This window comes from Haematobia irritans, chromosome 4 (genome assembly GCF_050003625.1).
Source record: "Haematobia irritans isolate KBUSLIRL chromosome 4, ASM5000362v1, whole genome shotgun sequence".
In the NCBI taxonomy this organism is placed as follows: Eukaryota; Metazoa; Arthropoda; class Insecta; order Diptera; family Muscidae; genus Haematobia; species Haematobia irritans.
Window position 1 is genome coordinate 105,411,790 of NC_134400.1, and position 12,287 is coordinate 105,424,076.

At 34.7% G+C, this 12,287-nt stretch overlaps 1 protein-coding gene across 1 annotated transcript in view; it reads left to right on the forward strand.

Annotated features, from left to right (window-relative positions):
- Glut1 (Glucose transporter 1) overlaps positions 1-12,287 on the forward strand; it is a 235,356-nt gene that overhangs the window by 187,923 nt on the left and 35,146 nt on the right. Inside the window, exons 14-15 of the mRNA XM_075306958.1 lie at positions 2,805-3,008; positions 3,088-3,227. Of these exons, the coding sequence (XP_075163073.1) occupies positions 2,805-3,008; positions 3,088-3,227 (344 nt within the window). The remainder of the gene's footprint in view (positions 1-2,804; positions 3,009-3,087; positions 3,228-12,287) is intronic.

Below are 12,287 nucleotides of genomic sequence, written 5' to 3' on the forward strand. Positions count from 1 at the left end.
AGGGAATATAGTGAAAATATAAACTTCTCAAATTTACTTAAAACTTAAAGAGGAAGTTCTTCGATTTATTGCCCGAAGTTTTGAAGAAAATTTTTCCGTTTTGTTTGAAAATGTCAGGGAAGATGAGGGGTTCCTACATAAAAAAATCCGCTACTTAAATTTTCTATGTTTCGGCGGGACCTCCGAAGGCCTCTACCTTGCCCGATTTTGTTCTAAAAGTATAGTGTACAAACATTACATGAAATTAATAGGGAACATCAGGGATCATATGCAATTAATTTGCATTAACTGACTTTCGATACACTAATAGAACAAATTGCGTTCCAAAATCGTGAACGGACGGTAACAAAATGAAACGGAAACGTTCACGAAAAATCAGAAAAGGAATGTTCACGGTTTCGTCGACGGCCGTACACGATTTCATGAACAGCTCTCGTTATGCTTTGACCATGTCCATGTTATGACTGAGTGCTGCCCGATTCTTGTAGGACCTTCGTTAAAAATATAAATAAAAAAAAACATAAAGGCGCAGCAAAGTGCGTAGGTCTGGCTGGAAATTAATAGGAAACATCAGGGATCATATGAAATTAATTTGCATTAACAGACTTTCGTTACATTATTAGAACAAATTGCGTTCCAAAATCGTGAACGGACGGTAACAAAATGAAACGGAAACGTTCACTAAAAATCAGAAAAGGAATGTTCACGGTTTCGTCGACGGCCGTACACGATTTCATGAACAGCTCTCGTTTTGCTTTGACCATGTGCATGTTATGACTGAGTGCTGCCCGATTCTTGTAGGGCCTTCATTAAAAAAATAAAAACATAAAGGCGCAGCAAAGTGCGTAGGTCTGGCTGGAAATTAATAGGGAACATCAGGGATCATATGAAATTAATTTGCATTAACATACTTTCGTTACATTAATAGAACAAATTGCGTTCCAAAATCGTGAACGGACGGTAACAAAATGAAACGGAAACGTTCACTAAAAATCAGAAAAGGAATGTTCACGGTTTCGTCGACGGCCGTACACGATTTCATGAACAGCTCTCGTTATGCTTTGACCATGTCCATGTTATGACTGAGTGCTGCCCGATTCTTGTAGGGCCTTCATTAAAAAAATAAAAAAAAACATAAAGGCGCAGCAAAGTGCGTAGGTCTGGCTGGAAATTAATAGGAAACATCAGGGATCATATGAAATTAATTTGCATTAACAGACTTTCGTTACACTAATAGAACAAATTGCGTTCCAAAATCGTGAACGGACGGTAACAAAATGAAACGGAAACGTTCACTAAAAATCAGAAAAGGAATGTTCACGGTTTCGTCGACGGCCGTACACGATTTCATGAACAGCTCTCGTTTTGCTTTGACCATGTCCATGTTATGACTGAGTGCTGCCCGATTTTTGTAGGGCCTTCATTAAAAAAATAAAAAAAAACATAAAGGCGCAGCAAAGTGCGTAGGTCTGGCTGGAAATTAATAGGGAACATCAGGGATCATATGAAATTAATTTGCCTTAACAGACTTTCGTTACACTAATAGAACAAATTGCGTTCCAAAATCGTGAACGGACGGTAACAAAATGAAACGGAAACGTTCACTAAAAATCAAAAAAGGAATGTTCACGGTGTCGTCGACGGCCGTACACGATTTCATGAACAGCTCTCGTTTTGCTTTGACCATGTGCATGTTATGACTGAGTGCTGCCCGATTCTTGTAGGGCCTTCGTTAAAAAAATAAATAAAAAAAAAACACAAAGGCGCAGCAAAGTGCGTAGGTCTGGCTGGCAAATATTATAATTCGAAAACTCCCTATACGCCAATAGAAGTTCATGATTTAATGCCAGCATATATTTAAATATTAGTTTATTTTTAGTGGGCAAAATGATTTTTAAAAGTGATTCTCTCCAAATATTTCTTGGATCAAAAGACTTTGACCTTCCTTTAAGGATTTTAGATTTGGATTCCGAGCCACAGAGGCGGGCTTTTATAATGAAGACAGTTTTTAATGATTTATCTAGAATTATTTAATATAATTAAAATTAGGATACAGATCTTATTTATCGACATATTTATATTTAAGAAATTCCTCCTTAATATTGTGTAAAATTCCATTCATAAAATTTAGGTAGCACAATCGTTCACATTAGGTCAATATTTTTTTCAGTGAAGCATACAAGATCACCCTGAAATCTTAGCCTAAACTTTGAGCTGTTTATTCTAAATACGAAAATTGAATATCTCGGTTAATTTAAAGGTTTCTTCCTATTGCAAGGACATACTTCTAAAAATTGTAAAGTTCAATATCACAAATTTAATGAAAAAAATTCTAGAACAATTTTTTTTTTTTTTTAACAAAATTTTTTATGTCAAAGGAATTTGTCCTTAATATTGAATTGATATGATAAAATTTAGGTTTTAGAATCCCAAGAGAGTTTAGCGAAACTCATTCATAGTTTCATAGCGTAATAATTAAACACCACCCTTTAATAAAATGCTACAATTCTTCGATGAGTCATAATTTTGATAGGATAGGAATAATGAAATTCACAAAAACATTCAACAATTTTATTTTTTTAATTACTTTTATAAATTTATGTAAAAAACATTTTTTTTGTAATTTATTCATTTCCTAACGATTGAGTTTTTTTTTTTTTTTGATTTTCAATTAAAATTTCTTTAAGTTTAAATATCATCAAAAATAAATTATAACACGCGGTTTTAAATTCACAAAAAGCCTACAAATCATCGGGAATTCGGTAACTTCACGTTTTGTATAGGAGTTTTTTGGTTATGTACAGGAAATGATCGACTGGATGTCCTATCTCTCGGTGGTATCCACACTAGGCTTTGTGGTCTTCTTTGCGGTGGGTCCCGGCTCAATACCATGGATGATAACAGCGGAATTGTTCTCCCAAGGTCCAAGACCCAGTGCCATGGCTATAGCGGTTTTGGTCAATTGGATGGCCAATTTTGTGGTTGGCATTGGATTCCCCAGTATGAAGGTGAGTAGTTTTTATTTAACTCCTGTGATTATTGCAAAGTAATTTTTTAAACCATGTTTTTCGGGATTTCTCATTGCAGACTGCTTTGGAAAATTATACCTTCTTACCGTTTAGTGTATTCTTAGCCATATTTTGGATATTCACTTACAAAAAGGTTCCTGAGACCAAAAACAAAACATTCGAAGAAATTTTGGCTCTCTTCCGCCACGGAAATGGAAGGTACATTGTTTTAATCAATTCTTAAATGTTTTCTTTATTTTCTTCTTCTAATTATTATTATTATATATATATATATATATATATATATATATATATATATTACTATTCTGTATGTTTATAAGTATTTAACTAATAATGTATTATCATCATCATATTACATTCATTTATCATTATTTTAAAATCCTGTTTTTGTGTTTTTGATCAACTTTTTTTTATAAAAAAAAAAAGATAGTTTTCTATTTTTTTATAAACTTGTTTCTTATTCAAAGTCTCATTTTTTTCTTTATAAAACTTGGAAGTTTACTGAATAGAGTTCTAATAATTGAGAAATGTTTTGTATGTTTTTTTTACCTTTTTATTTAAAAATATATCCCCATGTTGTAATAATGTTACTGTAGTAAATGTTGTTCCTTTTTAAATCCAATTTATAATTATATAAAGACGTTGAAATACTGTAACGCTACACTAACAATGCAAAGAGCTTAGTCAGTTGGTTTTTGCGGTAAAAAAGTTTTTTGTTTTTAAAAGAAAAATATATTATTATACCCTTCACCACTACTGTGGTACAGGGTATAATAAGTTTGTGCATTGTGTATGTAACGCCAAGAAGGAGTAATCATAGACCAACCTTTTAGTATACGGATCGGCTTAGAATTAAATTCTGAGTCGATTTAGCGATGTCCGTCTATCTGTCTGTCTGTCCGTCTGTTTGTCTGTTGATGTATTTTTGTGTGCAAAGTACAGCTCGCAGTTTTAGTCCAATTGTCCTAAAATTTGGTATAGGGTCCTGTTTCGGCTCAAAGACGATCCCTATTGATTTTGGAAAAAATCGGTTCAGATTTAGATATAGCTGTCATATATATTTTTCACCGATCTGGTCATAATTGGCGTGTGTATCAACCGATCTTCCTCAAATTTCGTACATCCGAATATTTTATGAGTCTCGAAAAACTTTGCAAAATATCAGCCAAATCGGTTCAGGTTTAGATATAGCTCCCATATATAGCTTTCGCCCGATTTACACTCATTTGCCCACAGAGACCAATTTTTTGCTCCGATTTACTTGAAATTTTGCAAAGGGAGTAGAATTAGCATTGTTGCTATGCGTGGCAAATTAGGTTGAAATCGGTTCAGATTTAGATATATCTCCCATATATATGTTTTTCTGATTTCGACAAAAATGGTCAAAATACCAACATTTTCCTTGTAAAATCGACACTGCTTAGTCGAAAAGTTGTAAAAATGACTCTAATTTTCCTAAACTTCTAATACATATATATCGAGCGATAAATCATAAATAAACTTCTGCGAAGTATCCTTAAAATATCTTCAGGTTTAAATGTTTCCCATATTTTTTACTAACATTGTGTTCCACCCTAGTGCATTAGGCGACTTAAAGTTTGAGTCTATAGATTTTGTAGAAGTCTATCAAATTCTGTCCAGATCGAGTGATATTTGAATGTATGTATGTATTTGGGACAAACCTTTATATATAGCCCCCAACACATTTCACGGATGTGATATGGTATCGAAAAATTAGATCTACAAAGTGGTGCAGGGTATAATATAGTCGGCCCCGCCCGACTTTAGACTTTCCTTACTTGTTTTTGTAATGTCGTCTTTTACAAAATGTAAACACAATTAAATAAAGACTAACTCAAAAAAATCGACTGAGCCATGTAGCTCTTATTGTCATTAATATACAAATAACGTATGTTAACATTCAAATCTATTTATAGGTCAGCGTGTGATGCACACACAAACAACTTTAACGAAACTTTCTTAATTGACATACGATGTATCAAAAATGTGGCTTAGCGAGATCCAAAGGAATTGTATTTAAGTTGTCCTCAGTTCGATGAAATTTTCTTTACATTTTATTCATCAACATCGGATAAATTGAAAAAATCAGAGATATGGTACGCAACAATGGCATTCGTATTTTAAGGATATAGAATCGTTTTGCTTACGGCAATATTTTTTTAATGTATAGTTTCAACATGAAAAATTACGTGATGAAAAAGCAACGCTGATGGAAATTCAATCGACTATGTCTTTAGTATAAAGAAGAGTGAGATAGAAATCTCTAACAAACGCTTGCCATACCCGCTTTCCCAAGGGTTTTTTTCTCATGCGGGTAAACCCTAAGGATCATTATGTCGTGGGAGCCCCATGGTGCAATGATTATATATGACCGCCTTGCATACAAAGTGCCATAGGTTCAATCCCAGTTTCGACCAAACATCAAAAAAATTTTTCAGCGGTGGATTATCCCCTCTCAGTAATGTTGGTCACATTTCAGAGTGCTTCAGAAGCTTCTCTAAGTGGTTCACAGCAATGTGAAATGCCGTTCAGGCACGGCTATAAAAAGGAGGCTAAACAAAAAATCGGGCAGCAAGTTGCCCCTGGCACAAAAGTTGAACCAATTGAGTTGTTTGGTGCCCATTGAGCGATAGAAATGAAGCGAGGAATCTGAATTTTAAGCCATCTTCAACCCCACGGTTGAAAAAGTCCAAGTTGAATATCATTATCTTCAAAATCGATTTTTTGAAGATCGAGTCGAATCGACTTTTGATGTGGGTAAAAATTAACTTTCTATCATGACCAAATTCGATTAATCGAACCAAAAATCATATTTTTGAATTGAATGGGGATGTCATTCACCGTTTTTTCATTCCAGGTACTCTGTAATCGTACCAAATTTCCCAAATTGATTTCAGTACCTGTTTCCCAGCTGAGCCAGTTCCCGAATTATCTCCTCACCGATATGGTTAACTCTGTTCCATGGTCCCATTATCTTCAAAACACGTTCTACATGCACCATACTCTGCTGCTCTTATTCTAGGTGTCCGGTCATTATTCCCACGGTCCTCCTGACTGTCGTCGTACTCTCCTTGTGTAGTCGTTTTCTTATCTGGGCCTCTAAGTTTACTTCCCTATATGTCCTAGCCGGTTTATTTGCCTTTACGTTTTGCATTCCAATTCGGTTCGAGATCGAAACGTAATGTCTGCTTGCCTTAATTGCCTTCCGGCAACCTATTGCCTTGATTGCCCTCCAGCAGTATATGAAAATGTTCACATTTTGTGGCCTCGTGTTAGTTTCGAGCACTTTAAAACATTGCTCCACATAAAAGCCCAGTCCCGTTCTCTCACCCATCTTCGAACCATCGGTGTTGCAGTAATTTCCCCCCTGGTATCTGTTCTGGGGTTTCCTTCTGCCAGGACCATCATACTGGCGTCTGAATGTCACACTCGGCAGATATGGCCACCTCAGGTATACGATCATGGATTTTTGCGCCACACGCGATTTCACCACCGTCTCCCCTATTATCCTTTGATGGTTTGTCATTTTTCGTGTTTGCGTACTCAACATCTTCAATATCATCGTAGCCATGAGACTACGCTTTTGATATGAACCTCTATAGGTCTTAAGTCCAGTATCTTCATCATCAAGGCTTTTCGCAGCAAAAAATGGAGCACTATTTTAGCAGGATTGTAGGGAGAGAGGCAGTACCAACTGCTTACAAGACAACAGAATCAGCGCTGATTTTTGTGGGCGATGTTCCGATTTAGAGCAGCTTCTATATAGCGCTGATATAATTGCTCATTTTAATAGAAATATTGTCCACAAGTGATATATAATCTTGAGTATAGCATTGTTGGCGTGGAGAAAAGCAGCGCTACCTTTCATGTATCTATACTGCATGAATTGGTTGCAATAAAGTAAACGAATGATCATAAACTAGTTTGATTATTCGTCTACGTTATAGCCACCGATTCATGCAGTGTGGATGCACTGCCTACTTTACCGAACGCTTATTCGGTTGTTTTGTAAGCAGTTGGTACTGCCTCTTTCCCTTACAATCCTGCTCAAATAGTGCTCCATTTTTTGCTGGGTTACTGCTGAAGTATTTTTTGCTGGGTTGTTAACGTGGTCTTCATTGCCCCAGTTATGCCAAGAAAACATGTTCGTTGGACCCATTGTAAAATTTCTATGTTACTCTCCTCTCCACTGATGTCAGGATTGGCATGTCACATTTTTAGAGCCCACCGCTCCGCTGCACAGTGCTCTACATCTGTAGACTTTCTCTGTCGTCTTAAATATGTGGCTCATCTAATTCAGTTTCCTGTCTATGGTTACTCCTAAGTACCTTATTTCATTTGACACTGTATCGTCTTGTCCAAAAAACTCGGTTCGATATATTGGACAATTTCGGTCCATCTAGTGAATATGCATAATTCTGTCGTGCCATCCTCAGGACCCTTTCTGGCCTCCTACAGAGTCTGTTATAGCATTTGTCTGCTTATAAATTGTGCCACTTTTTATACCCTCCACCATAGGATGGGGCTATATTAACTTTGTCATTCCGTTTGTAACACATCGAAATATTGCTCTAAGACCCCATAAAGTATATATATTCTGGATCGTGGTGAAATTCTGAGTCGATCTGAGCATGTCCGTCCGTCCGTCCGTCTGTTGAAATCACGCTAACTTCCGAACGAAACAAGCTATCGACTTGAAACTTGGCACAAGTAGTTGTTATTGATGTAGGTCGGATGGTGTTGCAAATGGACCATATCGGTCCACTTTTACTTACAGCCCCCATATAAACGGACCCCTAAATTTGGCTTTCGGGGACTCTAAGAGAAGCAAATTTCATCCGATCCGGCTGAAATTTGGTACATAGTGTAAGTATATGGTCTCTAACAACTATGCAAAAATTGGTCCACATCGGTCAATAATTATATATAGCACCCATATAAACCGATCCCAAGATTTGACCTCCGGAGCCTCTTGGAAGACCAAAATTCATCTGATTCAGTTAAAATTTGGTACGTGGTGTTAATATATGGCCTCAAACACCCATGTAAAAATTCGGTCGAAATCGGTCCATAATTATATATAGCCCCCATATAAACCGATCCCCAGATTTGACCTCCGGAGCCCCTTAGAAGAGCAAAATTCATCAGATCTGCCTGAAATTTGGTACATGGTGTTGGTATATGGTCTCTAACAACCATGCAAAACTTGGTTCACATCGGTCCATAATTATATATAGCCCCCATATAAACCGATCACCAGATTTGGCTTGTGAAGCCTCAAAGAGAAGCAAATTTCATCCGATCCGGCTGAAATTTGGTACATAGTGTTAGTATATGATCTCTAACAACCATGCAAAAATTGGTCCACATCGGTTCATAATTATATATAGCCCCCATATAAACCGATCCCCAGATTTGGCTTGCGGAGCCTCAAAGAGAAGCAAATTTCATCCGATACGGCTGAAATTTAGTACATGGTGTTAGTATATGGTTTCTAATGACCGTGCAAAAAATGGTCCACATCGGTCAATAATTATATATAGCCCCCATATAAACCGATCCCCAGATTTGACCTCCGGAGCCCCTTGGAAGAGCAAAATTCATTCGATTCGGTTGAAATTTTGTACGTGATGTTATCCAACAACCATGCAGGAATTGGTTCATTTCAGTCCATAATTATATATAGCCCCCATATAAACCGATCCCCAAACTTGACCTCTGGTGCCTTTTGGAGAAGCAAAATTCATCCGATCTGGTTGAAATTTGGTACGTTGTGGTAGTGTATGAAATTTAACAGCCATGCCATATTTCAATTCTGGCTCTCTACCACGTATAGACTAACTCACAATTTAGAAAACGATGTTAAGAAGTTTTAAGATGACAGTCTTTCGTAGAAGTTTCTACGCAATTCATGGTGGAGGGTACATAAGATTCGGCCTGGCCGAACTTACGGCCGTATATACTTGTTTTTAAAATGAGAGGTCCACATTTTTTGTTACGAGTAACACATTTTGTGACACTTTTTAGAAAATGGCAACGGTAACACTTACTACAGTAGCATTCCTACCCCAATTTTCCCAGTTTTAAGTTTTCAAACCCCGAAAAATTATATCATAGAATTTTACAAAAGCACATCTCACCAATAATTTAATTAACTTTATTATAATTTTTCTATTTGTTTTGAATACCAAAAAAAATACTTTTATAAATAAATTTTAATGAACAATTGTTGTTTTTAACAAAACCAACCTAAAATCCAACACTCAAAAAAAAAATAAAAAAAAATCTTATCCAAAAAAACACAAGAAGGAGTTTCCGAGATAGTAGACTGTACGGGTAAGTTGCATGATGAACAAAACCAAATCAAAAACGATTTTTAAAAACGAGTTTTTATGCAAACAGAAAAAAATATCCACCCCGCAAAATAAAATCCTTTCCTATTTAACTAGAAAACAAAAACTCCCAAAAGCAAATATTTACTTATCTTTATGTAACCAAACCAAAAAAAACAAACACTTTCTTAAAACTTATACAGAAATAAAATTTAATAATAATAATAATAATAAAAATATGTGTAGCCTTTCGTAATGAAGTTCTTTTCGTTTAAGTAGCCCAAATGTGTTGTGTTACATTTTTTAATTAACTACATTAATATTATCAATCATCTTTACTCTCATTTTGCAAATAATTTGTTAAATGTTCTTTCCTCAATTTCAAATTTAATCAAATTACAAAAAAAGTTAATAAATCAATAATTATCTAGAGTTCATTGTTAAGAATGAATGCTTTGAATGCTAACTCAATATTTTGAAATATACGATAATGGCCATTTCTAGTCTATTCTCCTTCACCCCTCTCCCCCCCTTTTCATACATATCCCCTCTCATCATTTGCAATAGATATTAAAATTTGGATTTTGCATAAGGAATTAGCAAAAATTTTCACTCAGCTACTCGTTGTTGAATCTTTTATTTTGTACATACCAAGAAATTTCTCATTTGAAAATCAAACTCAATTTTTCTCATCAATTGTGAGATGTTCTAGATTTTCTTGCTATCGCTCACTAACAAACCTACCTATTCGAATGTCTTCATCACGTCAACCAAAAACAAAAACATTAAAGAGAATTTCCACAAAAAAAATCGTTCTTGTTCTTCATGCCTTTTTACCATATGATTAGCTCTATCTCTCATCATTCCTTCGCCTCGCCTTACACTCAAAACCAAATACAATTCACAGACATCACGAAATCAAAACTCTTTTATATAGTTATGTTTTGTTTTCATTATTATTTTTGTTTTTACATAAATTTTATTTTATTTAAATATAAGTTGCACATATCTTGCTTTGGTAAAAGGTGAAATAATAAAATGTCCTAAATCTAATCATAGTGGATTTCGGCTGAAATCTTAACCCTCTAATGCCCCAATTTTTTTGCCAGCTGATTAAATATTCAATGTTAACGACACAAAAGCAAGAAAAATTTATGCGGTAAAATTCAGTATATGCTGCAAAGCCTCTTGAACAGATTTTACTAAGTTTTTTTTTTTTTTTTATTCTACCCATTTTTGTTGTCTTAAGGTGTGTTTTACTAAAAGCTTACTGATTTTACGAAGCCCGCCTAAATGCGGGATTGGGCATTACAGGGTTTATTGATTTCAGTACATATACAATGGGAAAATATCAGCAGTCTCATGGTGAATTTAAACAAAATCTAGTTCACACTCCAATAGACTACCTTGTACAACTCAGATCCCATGCATTTAATATATCATTATACCCTGCGCCACACTGTGGAACAGGATATTATAAGTTAGTGTATATGTTTGCAACACCCAGAAGGAGACGAGATAGACACATGGTGTCTTTGGCAAAAATGCTGAGGATGGGCTCTTGAGTCGATATAGCGATGTCCGTCTTTCCGTCTGTCCGTGAACACATTTTTGTAATCAATGTCTAGGTCGCAGTTTTAGTCCAATCGACTTTGGCACAAGTATGTGTTTTGGCTCAGAATAGATCCCTATTGATTTTGGAAGAAATCGGTTCAGATTTAGATATAGCTCACACACAAAATTTTTTTTTTTTGATTCAATCACGAAATTAATTGATCCAATTAATTTTTTAATTGAAATGTCTTCAATCACGAAAATGATAGTATCAATCACAGTTTTAATTGGGCATAGAAAAAATTCTTGATTAAAAAATTAATTGATTTCATTACCAAATTTCAATTAATTTTTTAATTGATTCAATTAAAAATTTAATTGATGTTGATTGCAAAACTCAATTAATTTTGTAATTAAAAAAGGTAACTATTTTCAATTACATTCTGAATTGGCTCAGAATTTTTATTTGGATTAACGATTGTTTGAATAAAAAAATTAATTAAAAATTTAAAAATATTTTCATCACTTTTTTAACTGACTTAGTCTTCCGAATTTGAATAAAAGTTAATTGTTTCATTAAATTTTTAATTAAAAATTTTCAATCATTGACTAAATTTTCAATCATTGACTAAATTAACTTAATGTTTCTATCTTGATTAAAAAGTTAATTGTACCAATTAATTTATTAATTGAAAAAAATTTCAACTTCAATTAACTTTTTAATTGGAAATATTTTGGTGATATTTTTTTCTGTGCACATATATATATATTTCGTCCGATATGGACTTATATGGCCCCAGAAGCCAGAGTTTTACCCTAATTTGCTTAAAATTTTGCACAAGAAGAACAATTAGTACTATAGTCAAGTGTGCCAAATTTTATTGAAATCGGTTCAGATTTAGATATAGCTCCCATATATATCTTTCGCCCGATATGGACTAATACGGTCCCAGAAGCCAGAGTTTTACCCCAATTTGGTTGAAATTTTGCACAGGGAGTAGAATTAGCATTGTAGCTATGCGTGCCAAATATATATGTGGAAGCTATATCTACATTTGAACCAATTTCAATCAAAATTGGCATGCATATCTAGAACCTTCATTCCACTTTTACAATTTTGCTTCTGTGGTCATATGGGTCTAAATGGGGCGAATTATACGACACTAGCAATTGTACACCTTGTGCAAACTTTCAACCAAATGAGGGTAAAACTCTGGCTTCTGGGGCCATATAAGTGCATATCGGGCGAATGATATATATGGGAACTATATCTAAATCTGAACCTATTTCGTCCAAAAACAGTAGGGTTCTATTCTGACCTAAAACACATAATTGCACGAAAGTCAATTGG